General features: G+C 43.3%; 4 protein-coding genes across 4 annotated transcripts; 1 reads left to right on the top strand and 3 right to left on the bottom strand.

The window, feature by feature from the left end:
• Window positions 1-1,341: 1,341 nt before the first annotated feature.
• LOC6648180 lies at window positions 1,342-4,645 on the bottom strand. The gene is made up of 5 exons (XM_002069793.4): window positions 4,469-4,645; window positions 2,814-2,930; window positions 2,240-2,749; window positions 2,075-2,164; window positions 1,342-2,009 (listed from the first exon to the last, which is right to left on the bottom strand). The coding sequence occupies exons 1-5, from the start codon at window positions 4,643-4,645 to the stop codon at window positions 1,359-1,361; spliced, it is 1,545 nt and encodes a 514-aa protein (XP_002069829.1). The 3' UTR covers window positions 1,342-1,358.
• A 1,564-nt stretch (window positions 4,646-6,209) lies between these two features.
• Window positions 6,210-8,503, bottom strand: LOC6648181 (replication protein A 70 kDa DNA-binding subunit). The gene is made up of 4 exons (XM_002069794.4): window positions 8,374-8,503; window positions 8,059-8,303; window positions 6,762-7,995; window positions 6,210-6,692 (listed from the first exon to the last, which is right to left on the bottom strand). Exons 1-4 carry the CDS (start codon window positions 8,398-8,400, stop codon window positions 6,381-6,383), a joined length of 1,818 nt encoding a protein of 605 aa, XP_002069830.1. The 5' UTR covers window positions 8,401-8,503; the 3' UTR covers window positions 6,210-6,380.
• A 212-nt stretch (window positions 8,504-8,715) lies between these two features.
• Window positions 8,716-11,676, top strand: LOC6648182 (DNA replication licensing factor Mcm2). The gene is made up of 2 exons (XM_002069795.4): window positions 8,716-10,956; window positions 11,025-11,676. Exons 1-2 carry the CDS (start codon window positions 8,827-8,829, stop codon window positions 11,547-11,549), a joined length of 2,655 nt encoding a protein of 884 aa, XP_002069831.1. The 5' UTR covers window positions 8,716-8,826; the 3' UTR covers window positions 11,550-11,676.
• Window positions 11,650-13,663, bottom strand: LOC6648183 (probable ATP-dependent RNA helicase DDX55 homolog). The gene has a single exon (XM_002069796.3). It carries the CDS (start codon window positions 13,623-13,625, stop codon window positions 11,784-11,786), a length of 1,842 nt encoding a protein of 613 aa, XP_002069832.1. The 5' UTR covers window positions 13,626-13,663; the 3' UTR covers window positions 11,650-11,783.
• Window positions 13,664-13,746: the final 83 nt, after the last annotated feature.

Below are 13,746 nucleotides of genomic sequence, written 5' to 3'. Positions count from 1 at the left end.
ATTAAGGATTATTTAGGAAGTACCCAAAGTTTAATATATTTTTTATTTTAACAATTTAATTATGATATTTACAAGATATTGATTCTTAGTTCTATTTATTTCATTTACATTTAATTTATTTGTTAGATAAATATATTAATTTACACCCTTTAAGATTCGAAATGGTATATAGAATAGAAAAGTGATTTAAAATTGAATTATGAGTGAGAAAATATAATGATATATAACGAGAGCAGACAATAAGATATCAAATTTTTTAAAGGGTATAACATATTCGAGGAAACCGAATAGATTTATGTGTGATAAAATAACTAAATGAGCAATTGTTAACAATGAAAACTAAATCCAAACAGTCCCAATAGAAAAAATAATCTTTCCATTATCAAACTAAACTTTTCAAGCTGATTTAGAGGCCGGCGACAACTTTGGGCAACTTACCAAATGCGGCAAGTTGGCAAAATTCTCACTCCCACAATAGTTTTCCAGCTAAAAGTGAACCAAAACCTGGCACCTTGGCACATCGATTGGTTTACTCGAATCAAACAACGATTCGAATGCAATGCGAATGCCAAGGCCCAGTTGACTAGTCTTAGCTGCCTATGGACTGCTTTTTGTTTATCTTATTTTACGTCGTTTCGCTTGCGCCGTAAAGCAAATTGTCCAATTTTAATTTGTTGATCTTATCACCACGTGCTCCATGTCCCGGACGTCCCCAGAAGGTTTCGAAAGTGTCGAAATGTTGATTGCATAGATCCCGATCCTGTTGCTTGGACACGGAAACGGAGCGACGATTCTGTGAGATTTGGACATTCAAATCGTGCAGATAACGCATGTCGGCGGCCGTTTGTATCCTGTGGATCCATAGTAATGGAGGATGCGGATGCAGATGGTGGGCAGCAAATTTGATTCGTCGATTGTTTTTATGGTTTATATATTGGTTTTGTTATTGTTAGTTTTTTTTGTTTTTTGGGTTATCGGTTATTCGGTTTTTTGCACGGGGATACATAGAAGATTTTTGGTTGATTATGGATTTAATTTTTAATTTGTTTTTCTTTTTTTATGGTGATATTGGGTTTGCTCTTTTGGTTGCTATACTTTCACTTGTATTACAATGGATATTTTCTTGCTGAAGTAGTGGAATGGAGCGCGGGTGTTTTAAAAAGGGGGGCGGGGCGGGAGGTAGAGAAACCATTAAACAACAACAACATAAAATGCAAATAGAGACATTAACAATGAGGCGAAAATTTTTTGAATGGCGCAGAGCAAGCAAATGAGAAACGGAAACGGAAATGGGGTAATGTGAAAATGGGGGAAACGTAAGTAGGAGGAGGAGGAGGCGGAAGAGGTGAAGGTGGAGCCTAACGTATGTGCACGATGAGCCGCTTGAGGCAGCAGCCCGCATTGAAAGTGGCTGTGGGGCAATTGTTGCCATGGCAGCATGGCAACTTGGGCAACCGCTTCATGTGGCTGATGTTCTTGATGATGCTGTTGATGCACTTGATCTTGTTCGGGTGTTTGGATGCATACCTATCATGCGACGGTGTCCTCTTGGTAACGTCCGTACTGGACAGGCTAATGGGTCGATGAAGGCCGCGTCGTCGGGCCAGCAGAGGCACTAGCTCCACTCCGCCGCCATTGCCATTGTTGTCTGCCGTGCTGGCATCGGGAGTAGCTGTGCTAGTGGCACCATTGCTGCCTGGACAATGGGCGGCACGTCCCATTCGTGGACATAGTTTCACCGTTTTGCCGCATTCCTGCGGCTTGAGGTGATGATGCATTACCACTTTGGGTGGCGATGGGCAGCTAGAAACCTTTTTGGGACCCACCACCACCACTGGCTTCTGTGGGCTATTCATGGCGGGGCAAGTACAAGTGCAACGTTCACAGCACCGTTGAGGCTTTGGCTGTTGCTTATGATTGGTTCTCGATTTGCGGAATGTATTCTTCTCGGCTGGAGTAACTGGATTATCTTGGTCCAGTTCCTTTAACATCTCCTTGTTGGTCCAGCCCTGCAGAAGAAAGAAGAGAACATTTAGTTAATGGCTTTGCCTAGGCGGAGGCGGCTTCTACTCACCAATGACTTCATGAAACAGTTGCCAACTTCTTTGTGACTGCGCCAAGGTTTGCCGCCAGGCCCCGCCTTGCCCCACGGCTCTTTGCAGGGCTAACAAAATAGAAACAGAGATGGAAAGATATTGGTTATAGATCTAGCGAATAATGAGTAATAAATGCCGCTCACCGGCTTTTCCAGTTTGGCCTGCAAACGCTTCTTCTGTGTGGCCAGTTTCTCTTGCAATGGACAGTGGCCGGGAGGCTGGGGAGGCGGAGGACACGGCGGCCCTTCACTCTCACTGACCACAATCTTGTCGAGCAACGGCGGCTTGCCCTTGCATGGAGGCGAGGGCTTCTGGTAACGCAATTCAATATCCACATGTCCTTTATTGCGAAAAGACATTGATGGATGCTCTTTCAGTTGTATCTGAAGACTCTCACCCGCTGGGTGCCTCGCTTTCGGTGGTGGCAATTCCCGTTCGCAAATGGTGACAGTGCTGCTACGTGGTCCGCTCTCCTGCAGATGATGTATGGAATGGGCATGGGCCAAACGACCCCCTGGCGGTGGTCCCGGAGGCGGATGATGGTGATGATGATGATGATAAGCAGCCAGTGGATTATTGCTGCATTTCTTTTGCATCGAGAAGTAATCATTGTAGCGGCATGGCTGCAGTGAGTTCATCCTGTGAGCAGTGGTCTGGGGAAAGGAAGTAGAGTGATTAAGGTGCGCGGCAGGTGGTACATGGCAGATGGACTCTCACCACAGTGGGCGTCGAATGAAGGCCGACGGCCGTAATGTCCTTGCGTCGCACTTCAATATTGGGTGCACCACCACCTGGCCGACCCCAAGGACAATGTTGATGAAAAAGATCGTAATACTGTTAACAGGAAAATGAAAGATCGTAATACTGTTAACAGGAAAAAGAACCGCCAGTTAATATTTTTTCTCTCAGTGTGGACTCCTCCTTCTCGTGATTATGTAGTCAACTTATGTGCCTTATCGATTTAATGGCAGCCTATTTATGCTTTGCTTTAGTGTGTCACTACGTGGGCTAGGCCTTTGTTTACGGAAATTGGCAATAACACCCCCCACCAGCTCCCATCTGCCCCCTTACTGTTGGCTTTTGTTTGTAGGTTGTTGTTATAGTTGCAATTGTGGAGTGCCTCACTCAAACTCGTTCACCCATATATGGCTGAGGCCTCGTAACTCAAGCTGCAGCTGCCCAAAAATATATATCAAGTCACTGTAGTCACGCAAAGGAGCTCCCAACTGACTTCAAGTTGGGCCAGGATGAAGCTTTGCCTTCTTCAATCGTTTTTGATTTGATTACTAAAGTCAAAATTGTCAAAGGGTTTGTTGAACCAAAAAAAAAAAAAAATACCAGAGAACGGATTTATTACATGTTGCTTGGCATAGGTCTTTGAACTGCTGCCACAATATCGCGTGGGTGAGATTTGATTTATACTACCAAATAGTTTTTGCCAGAACAATTTTCTATAAAAAGCCAACTTAAAGTTGGCTTCTTAGCTATTCAATCGTTGACTTTGATTAGAATCTATCTATCTATCTGAATTAGAAATGCAAAATCGCTTAGTTGTTACCGTCATGATGGAGCAAATGTATTTTTATTCCAAGAATTTCCAAAACAAATTCTTCATTTGATTTAAATAGGAATAAACTTGTTTCAAATGAATTCGGTCATTACTTTTAATGCTTGGCTATTATTTTTAATTTTAAGTGATAAATTTCGATTCCTATTTAGGTTGTTAAGAATTAAGACAACTACAAAAATTTAGTTGGAAAATATTGATAAATACTTTGCCCTATCTTTGACCTGTCTGATCTAGATTGAGATCTTTCAACCCTTCTAGTAAAAAAACAATTTAAAGCTTTAGAGTTTCTGCTCTTGGTCTTCATATAGAAAAATATAGCATACATTTCAGGGCAAATAAATATTTGTATCATGGAACGAATTCCCTTGATCTTTACTATTGAATAAGGCTGCCTTTTATATCCAAAAAGGGTAAAAAAACATTTCTTATCTAATTTTCCCGCATTATCCAAAATGGCAGCAGCATTGCACAGAGGATTTAATTTATAATTTAATTATTTATAGGTCTGCACGTGAAATTCGATCGTCAACTTAGTTGAATTTAGTAATAACATTACTCACAGATTCTCATAAAAGGTCTCTTACTATCTCAGAATTGAATAGAACTCAAATAATTTGGAATTAATGCATTAAATTCAATCAAGTGGCTTAAAACATATTTTTGCAACGACAGTAGTTCCAAATATATTCCAGACTTTAATTTAAAATTTCATTAGGCAACTAACTTACAATTAGTCGGGTAATTATCCTTTCACCACATCGATTAAACACAAAAAAAAAAGCAAAAATGGAGTTATACATACCTCCTGTTTGTCCTTCTCCTTGCGGGCGCATTCCTCGGCCTTGCGACGTCTCCACATACGTAAACTTTCCTCGGCGTTTTTGCGCTCAACTAAACGCTTCTTCTCATCGCACCACATCAACGGATGTTGGATATGGTCATGACAGAAATTGCCACCCATTTCATCACTGGTTGTCATTCTGTATGCTGGCTCTGTGCTCGTCCGGGTCTGGAGATTGGGTAAGCGGAAGTAGCGCTGCGTTCAGCAAATGCCGCGTTACTAAAACCAGTCTCGTGCTCAACTCAACCCAAACCATAGACTCGTGTCTCATATACACAGTTGGTTGGCTGCACACTGATCCGTACCAGGCACGTGCTAGCTCAACAATTTTCCTCTAAACCACTTTGGTTGGCTGGTTGTCTAGGCAGCGGCGGCGGTGGCGACGACGTCGACGTTTACTATTTATAGCCTAGGTTAAGGCACGTGAGTTGAGCACGGCTATCATCTGTCCTTGAAGTTCAGGAGGACTATAGGGATTGCATTCCATTTGCGTAACTATAATTTTGTTGGCCATTTATGTAAATATTTCTTCTTGCTTCAATGTTTGAGCATTTTTGGGTAAACATTCAGTCAGGCAGTTAGTCAGTCAGTCGATGGCGTAACGAGACTTGGACATAAAATAAATTTCGTTATATATTGCGCAAAAATTGTGCCACGGCTGCCTTAGCTTAACCCAATTCCAATAGCTATTTCTGTGGCCTTCTCCATTTATGTCTGCCTTAATAAAAAAGGAAAGTTCTCGTTAGCCATAGATAGCCATGGCGAAAATCGCTGCAGCATTGCGTGTCTCAATAAAACTTGTTGATGTTCCAATCGAACAATTATGCACAGTTAATATATGTAAGAGCACATAAATTGGATTAAGTCGTTCGACCCAATTTCGGATATATATCAGCAATTAGTAATTGGGCCGAGTATTTTGTGTTCTTAGGGGGTTAACTTCATTAGGTAAATCTAGAATTTCAAGTGGGATAAAAAGTTGTTCCCAGAAATCATCCAATTCCTATTAGAAATTTTTTTTAAAATAAATTTTGCATAACTTTGACAATTGTATTTATCATGAAATTGAACAAGGTGAAGGCGAATTAGTTTTATAGATTTAAACGTTTCCCATAATAAAAACAAATTGAGGCCAAAATTTGGCTGAGATGCACCACATAAGTATGCTACATAATCTGTAGAATTTGAATGTAACAATTGAGCGTTTTCTATGACTATGGGAATGTCATTCAATTGACATGTACATATGTGATGCTGATAAGGATCTTCTTACCAAGTCTCTAATTTTGCCAATTTCTAAAAGTTCATTGGTTAATTCTCATACACTCAATGTTGGAAAATTTTAAAACAGTACTTTCAATCAATCTTTACAACTTTATCGAAAAAACAATTCAAAATTTAGTTCGAAAATAGATTTTACAAATTGTAATGACGATTTGGTTGGTTAATATTCTGTTATAACAATAAAAACTTTAAAAGTTTTATAATAAACCAATATTATTTATCTCCGTATTCGCGCATACACAAAACAATCATTTCCTTTAAACAATGTGTGATACATATTTATGATCATTTAATATCCCATATTCTAAATGTCCCAACCTGTGTATGCTACAGAGAGATATATTGTTAAAGGAATGAATTTCAAGTTTAAAACCAATTAATAATCAACTGATTTCCAATATAATATATGTAGGTCGAATAATGTTGAGGAATTTCATGAGTTCTCTTTTTGGCAATAAATGTACAATCATATAAATATTATTTGCAAATCGTTAATGTTGATTCCATATATAGAAAAAATTTCATTCTTATGTGTGTAGCTTATTGAAGATATATGTATTTTGGAACGTGCACTGCACTGAGAGTAAATTTAATTGGAGCTGCCAATGCCAGTTAGCTGCTGGAGTTCCTTAATCAAATGTTTATTGTAGTCCTTATAGTTAATGGGTGAGACGGACTGAACTGTGAGCTTGTTGCGGGTCATGTCGCCGTAGACTTCGTTCTTGCAACGCAACTTGAAAATGTGAGCCGAGAAATTCATGCCCGAGAACATTTGTTCTGCTTTGGGTGGATCGTTTTCCAGTGCCTCGCCCACCTCTTGGGCAGTGTGCTTGAGTAGCTGCTCACCAATCTCACTGAAACAGGTGACCCATCGGTTAGAGGTCCAATCACCAATGCTTAACTAAGGAAATGGAGAAGTGTGGAAACATAAGTATAATCTCCTGTGGGAGGATAAAAATCTTCTACTTACATTGATAAGCAAGCGATATTTGAAATTGGGGAAATCTTGATTGCAACGTTCACAGCGATAGCGATCGTTGCCCTCATCGACAACCTTCTTGTTGCATTCGGCCTGGGGGCAAGCCTTGTAGAAGGCATTTTCCTGCTTCACAATGTGAACCACAGCCTTGCATTGGAAGTAATCGGGTTTGTCACCACTGCCCAAGTTACGCTCTCGGGCATCCTTGAGGGTCAACCAGTCGGCGGAAAATGTTCCTCCGCCTGTGCGTGCCGATACCATATTGGCAATATTATCACCTCCTCCATTATCAAACCAACCACGCAGTTTGTGAGCCTCTGGAATATCGGGATTTATTTTCATGATGGAACCACCGCCCAGGCTGAGACTTTTGCCACCGTTGAACTCATTGATACGCGTTCCCTTGACCAATATTACCGGCTGAACATGTCCATCGAAATTGACGGCATCATCGCCCCACAATGTCAGACTAATGGCCGAGTTGCTCATGTCCACCAGGGTAAGGTCACGTTTTTTGAACTCCTTGTTGGTGGTGCGTGAAGTGAAAGTCTGTAGTTCGCCAACCTCTTTGCAAATGCCAATGGTGTCCACTGCTGCCTTGTTTTCCATATTAGAGACTTGGGAAATGGGCACCAGATCGTATTTAATCTCGGGAATGCTGTCCTCTTCATCCTCGCACATTTGAACCATCGTCTCTCCCGTGAAGGTCATCTCGTAGTCATTCTTCAGTTGGGAGTATTGTTTATTAGCCGGCTTTAGCTGACACTTGGAGAAATAATAGACACCATCGACCTGGATGAGATCGTAGAACTTATCACATTGCTCCTTGAAAGCGGTGGCACGTATTTCACCAGACTCGTCCATCAAATCCATACTAAACAATTTACCCTCTCCGCGTGGATTACTCCAAGTGCGTATGGCCGTTTTGGCGGTAACTCGAGCCTTGATAACCCATTTATTCTGATAGGGGCTCAAACTGGCTATGGGATGAGTTAATCCAGCATTAAGTGTAGAATTCATGGTGTTGTTGTTGTTATTATTATTGTTATTGTTGTTCTTGCTGCTGTTGATATTGCCAAAGAGAGGCTCCTTTTTGGTGGGAATGGACGGGGCCGCAGGGGCGGGTGTTTTCTTGGCATTCTCATAGGTTACCGGCTCGCCGATTTTGCTTTTCTGCTCGGATCCAGATTTAAGAACACTCAATTCGTTGATGATTAGGACACGTCTGTAAAAGGGAAATGAAAATATGTAAACATCTCTAAAACTAAGCACAATTGATTGCACTTACTTTCCCACACCCTCTTTGCCCACCAAGGATGTCATATATTTGTCCAGTCGGACAATGGTGAACTCTTCCAAATCACCCGCTTGGTGCAAATGATTCAATTGACTGGCCAACATGGCGTAGCTATTGAAGTACATGCCATCAGATATTAAAATGCGATAGCGTTCCGATTCCACATTGCTATTGATTCGCTTGATGGCCAGAATCTGTAGGACAGGATTTTCCACATCCTCGCCTTGCATTATGCGCTGCAGAAGAAGGAACACACATAAAATCAATGGCTGCAAAACCTTGGATGAATTTCAAGTCGAGACTTACACCAATAACACCCGTCGATAAAGACATCTTGTAAATTTATTATTAATCTATTTTACGAATTTCACAAGTGCAATTTTTCTGAGACGAATAAGTTTTTTTTTGCCAGGGATTGAGAATGTGAAGCTAGGAAGAGGCGGGAAATAATATCGACCGAATTCGCTATCGATAAACGTCGATAAAGTGCTATCGATAACTTTCTTGTAGTGTTACCAGCGCGTTTCACTTTTTCCCACTAAAATTGTGTATCGAATTCGCTCGTGCTATCGATAAACGCCGATAAAAGTGCTATCGATAACTTTTCTCGCAGTGTTACCAGCGCGTTTCATTTTTCCCCACTAATTTTTCCCGCGCTTTTCACACGCGTCGAAACACAACAAACGAAACAAGAGGCGGAATAAAATCAGAGAGTGAATTTAATTTATTTATAAATATATATTGCCTGCCTAAAGCGCTATGGATAATCCAAGTTCACCGCCACCGAATACTCCAAGCGATGTAATTGATCGCAGAGCCACCATGACCTCACCCGTGGGAGATTTCGAACCATTTGAGAATGAGGATGAGATTCTTGGCGATCAGACTGTGCGAGATGAGGCAGAGGAGGAAGATGGCGAGGAACTGTTTGGTGACAACATGGAGAATGATTATCGTCCCATGCCAGAGCTGGATCACTATGATCCCGCTATGCTGGACGATGAGGAGGATTTCTCAGAGATTTCACAGGCCGATCGTTTCGCAGCCGAGTCGGAGATGCGTAAGCGAGATCGGGCTGCTGGCATACACCGCGATGATCGTGATGTGGGCTTTGGTCAGTCCGATGATGAGGATGATGTTGGACCAAGGGCCAAGCGGCGGGCAGGAGAGAAAGCCGCTGTTGGCGAAGTGGAAGATGCCGAAATGATTGAATCCATTGAGAATTTGGAAGATACCAAGGGTCACTCCACAAAGGAGTGGGTCAGCATGTTGGGACCTCGCACCGAAATCGCTAATCGTTTCCAATCGTTCCTCCGCACCTTCGTGGATGAACGTGGTGCCTACACCTATCGAGATCGGATTCGTCGCATGTGCGAACAGAACAAATCCTCGTTTGTTGTATCATACACTGATCTGGCCAATAAAGAGCATGTGTTGGCATACTTTCTGCCCGAGGCTCCCTTCCAAATGCTCGAGATCTTCGACAAGGTGGCCAAAGAAATGGTTTTGTCCATTTTTCCCACATACGAACGTGTGACCACAGAGATTCATGTGCGAATTTCCGAGCTGCCGTTGATCGAGGAGCTGCGAACATTCCGCAAACTGCATCTTAATCAACTGGTTCGTACCCTGGGCGTGGTGACGGCCACCACGGGTGTGTTGCCTCAATTATCGGTGATCAAATACGATTGTGTCAAGTGTGGCTATGTGTTGGGTCCATTTGTGCAGTCCCAGAATTCTGAAGTAAAGCCAGGCTCCTGCCCCGAATGCCAGAGCTTTGGTCCCTTCTCCATCAACATGGAACAGACACTGTATCGTAATTATCAGAAGATCACACTACAAGAATCTCCTGGACGAATACCTGCTGGACGTATACCACGTAGCAAGGATTGCATCTTGCTGGCGGATCTGTGTGACCAGTGTAAGCCAGGCGACGAATTGGAAGTCACTGGCATCTATACCAACAACTATGATGGATCTCTTAATACGGATCAGGGTTTCCCTGTCTTTGCCACTGTGATTATAGCCAATCATGTGGTCGTAAAAGACTCCAAGCAGGTGGTGCAGTCCCTTACCGACGAGGATATAGCCACAATTCAGAAACTAAGCAAAGATCCGCGCATCGCTGAGCGAGTTGTGGCCTCCATGGCGCCCTCCATCTATGGGCATGACTATATAAAGCGAGCCTTGGCGCTGGCCCTCTTTGGCGGCGAGTCCAAAAATCCTGGTGAGAAGCATAAGGTGCGTGGCGATATCAATTTGCTGATCTGCGGTGATCCCGGTACGGCCAAGTCGCAGTTCCTCAAGTACACTGAAAAGATAGCCCCTCGAGCTGTTTTCACCACTGGCCAAGGAGCCAGCGCTGTGGGTCTCACAGCCTATGTTCGACGCAATCCCGTCTCTAAGGAGTGGACCCTGGAGGCAGGAGCTCTGGTCCTGGCCGATCAAGGCGTCTGTCTAATCGACGAGTTTGACAAAATGAACGACCAGGATCGTACCTCCATACACGAGGCCATGGAACAGCAGTCAATATCCATTTCCAAGGCAGGCATTGTTACCTCACTGCAGGCACGCTGCACGGTAATAGCCGCTGCCAATCCTATTGGTGGTCGCTATGATCCTTCGATGACCTTTTCGGAGAATGTTAATCTTTCGGAGCCCATTCTATCGCGTTTCGATATTTTGTGTGTGGTAAAAGATGAATTCGATCCTATGCAGGATCAGCAATTGGCCAAATTCGTGGTCCATTCGCATATGAAACATCATCCCAGCGAGGAGGAGGTCCCTGAAATCGATGAACCACAATTAAAGAGTGTCGATGAGATTCCCCAGGATTTGCTGCGTCAATATATTGTCTATGCCAAGGAGAATATAAGACCAAAGCTTACGGTAAGTTTCTAGATTACTCTCTCTTTAGTTACACATATTTATCGTATTCCCCACTTCTGAATTTTTAGAATATTGATGAAGATAAGATTGCCAAAATGTATGCACAATTGCGCCAGGAATCCTTTGCCACCGGTTCGTTACCCATCACTGTGCGTCACATAGAGAGTGTCATCCGAATGTCCGAGGCTCATGCTCGCTTGCATCTGCGCGAGAATGTCCTGGAGGCTGATGTCAGCATGGCCATACGCATGATGCTAGAGAGTTTCATTGAGGCTCAAAAGTTCAGCGTCATGAAAAAGATGCGCAACACATTCCAAAAGTATTTGGCCTTCCAGAAGGATCATTCCGAACTGCTGTTCTTCATACTCCGTCAACTGACATTGGATCAGTTGGCCTACATTCGTTGCAAGGATGGTCCCAGTGCCACACATGTGGAGATTATGGAGCGAGATTTGATCGAACGGGCCAAGCAGCTGGATATCAGCAATCTTAAGCCATTCTATGAATCTGAACTATTCCGTTCGAATGGTTTCTCATACGATCCCAAGCGTCGTACCATTCTTCAGATTGTTGTTGATGGCAACACCGCCTAAGAAGATGTCCTAATCCCTAAGAATCGTCTGTTCTCATCTCATTTAGTTTCTGTATGTTTGTTTTGTTAATCCTCACGCTAAATCCATCAATCATTTAATATTTAATTTAATAAATTGAGTAAAAATATATTTTGTTTAGTTAAAGTAAGAAGTATCGATCTATCAGAAATCTATATTTATAAGTATATCATTTTTTGTTTATGATAATCTATATACAGATAGATACTTTCCCCATTAGTTATCTTCCTCAATTCCCATTGCCTTGTCATAGTCGTCTTCGGTTATTTTCTTCTTTTTCAAACGTTTAAACAATCGAATATCACTGGCCAGCTCATCCAGATCCTCCTGGCTGAACTGTTGCTTTCTCTTGCGTGTAACTTGCTCGGCTTGGGCGTCCTTTTTGCGTTGTTTTTTGGCCTTCCGCAATTCCTTTTTGGATTTTGCGTCAAGTTTTGCTTTTTTGGTTTGATCCCAGGATTCGGTACGTTTCTTATGCAGTTTCTGTCCTGGCCAACTGCCTGTCTGTTCATATTCCTGGAGTTTTTGCTGACGCACTTGCTCCTTTTGTGAATTCTTATACGACAATTTATTGGGATCTACTTCGCATTTTGGTGGAATATAGCCATCACCTTTGTAGTTCTTCAGTTCGGGCATACGGGGCAGCTGGATGAGACCATAAGTGGTGGCCATTTTGCCCAGATCTAGATCCTTTAGACGCAGAATGGCGCTGCATTCGTGCTTGGTGTAGGCTCGCACATTGGAGACAAATGCCCGCATACCTTTGTCGTAGACGCCCTTGTCGGCAATCTGCAGGCGATGCAGTTGCTCCAATGTGTTGTCCAGGAGCTTTCTTTCCTTATCTTGATCGACTGTTTCAAGATAGTCTTGGGGCAGTTCACTTAGTTCAACCTTTTGATTTAGTTTTAAGAAATTGACATACGCATCTTCGCTAGGCAGGAGGAGAACCAAGGCATTACCCTCGTTCCCTTGGCGCGCTGTGCGACCAACGCGATGCACAAAACTAGAGGCATTTGGTGGCGGGTCCCACTGGACGACCCACTCGATTTCGGGTACATCCAAGCCTCGTGCTAGCACATCCGTACAGAGGAGTACCGCTTGCGATTCACTGCGGAATTTCTCGACCACACTTGCTCGTTTATTCTTCATTTTGCCATGAATGCCCAGCACTGGACGATTGGTCAGCAGCCGGGGCAATGTCTCTGCCCAATATTCCACACATGCGCAGGTTGGAAAGAAGACCATCACCTTTCCAGAGCTTGTAGCAGGTGATCGGAGGAACTGCAGCAGCGTGAGAAATTTTTCTTGAGGCTCAACAATTTTGTAGAAGTTCTGGAGCTTGGCTGGCGTATTAACCGATGCCTTCTCCTTCACCGAAACCAGGACAGGATTACGCAGTCCGGCTCGTATCAGATCTGTCACTTCGGTGGTCTGTGTGGCCGAAAAAAGGCCAGTTCTTCGCTGGCGTGGCAAGTAGCCCAATATATTGTTGATGCTCGTCTTGAAACCCAAATCCAGCAGCCTATCCGCCTCATCCAGAACCAGGAATTCTAAACTCTTTACACGAGCGGCCAAGTTCAGATCGTCGGCAGCTCCTTTGCGTTGGAATAGATCTTCCAAACGACCCGGAGTGCTCACCAGAATGCATGGGGAATCCCGTTTGAGCATAGCAATGTCCTCCTCAATACTATTGCCTCCTACGATCAACTGTTGATTCAAATAGTCCAGCTCTTCATGAGCCAGAAACTGGCCCAGCACATCGGATATTTGACGAGCCAACTCCCGTGTGGGTGAAATGATGAGCGCACCCACTTCCTTGGCTCCCCAAGGTGTCTCCTTGTGCCGTCGCTGTAGGATTTCCAGCAGAGGCACCAAAAACGCCAACGTTTTGCCGCTTCCAGTGACAGCCTCAGCGGAGACATCTTTGCGAGCCAGTAGCAAGGGAATCGCTGCCGTCTGCACTGGCGTCATTACGTCAAAGCCAAATCCTTGGATTACCGACAGCACAGGCTCCGAAATTGGTGGCTTGTCCAAGGAGCTCCATTTTTTGCGTGACATTTCCAACAAAACAAAATCAAAACAAATCACACGTGTGAACAAACTCAAGTGTTGTGAAGGGCAAAAATCGAAACGTAAGTAGTGTTGCACAATTCAAAAATGTTGCCCGCCAAGATTTGAT

This window comes from Drosophila willistoni, chromosome 3R (genome assembly GCF_018902025.1).
Source record: "Drosophila willistoni isolate 14030-0811.24 chromosome 3R, UCI_dwil_1.1, whole genome shotgun sequence".
Lineage (NCBI taxonomy): Eukaryota > Metazoa > Arthropoda > Insecta > Diptera > Drosophilidae > Drosophila > Drosophila willistoni.
This window is presented reverse-complemented; position numbering and strand designations above follow the sequence as displayed.

Coding starts and splice junctions, on each gene's coding strand:
- LOC6648183 (XM_002069796.3), bottom strand. CDS start 13,625: ATGTCACGCAAAAAATGGAGCTCCTTGGACAAGCCACCAATTTCGGAG.
- LOC6648182 (XM_002069795.4), top strand. CDS start 8,827: ATGGATAATCCAAGTTCACCGCCACCGAATACTCCAAGCGATGTAATT. Junction 10,957..11,024: donor ATATAAGACCAAAGCTTACG/GTAAGTTTCTAG, acceptor CTGAATTTTTAG/AATATTGATGAAGATAAGAT.
- LOC6648180 (XM_002069793.4), bottom strand. CDS start 4,645: ATGACAACCAGTGATGAAATGGGTGGCAATTTCTGTCATGACCATATC. Junction 2,931..4,468: donor AGGAGAAGGACAAACAGGAG/GTATGTATAACT, acceptor TCCTGTTAACAG/TATTACGATCTTTTTCATCA. Junction 2,010..2,074: donor ACTGTTTCATGAAGTCATTG/GTGAGTAGAAGC, acceptor TTTCTTCTGCAG/GGCTGGACCAACAAGGAGAT.
- LOC6648181 (XM_002069794.4), bottom strand. CDS start 8,400: ATGTCTTTATCGACGGGTGTTATTGGT. Junction 8,304..8,373: donor TATCGACGGGTGTTATTGGT/GTAAGTCTCGAC, acceptor CTTCTTCTGCAG/CGCATAATGCAAGGCGAGGA. Junction 6,693..6,761: donor AATATCGCTTGCTTATCAAT/GTAAGTAGAAGA, acceptor CCATTTCCTTAG/TTAAGCATTGGTGATTGGAC.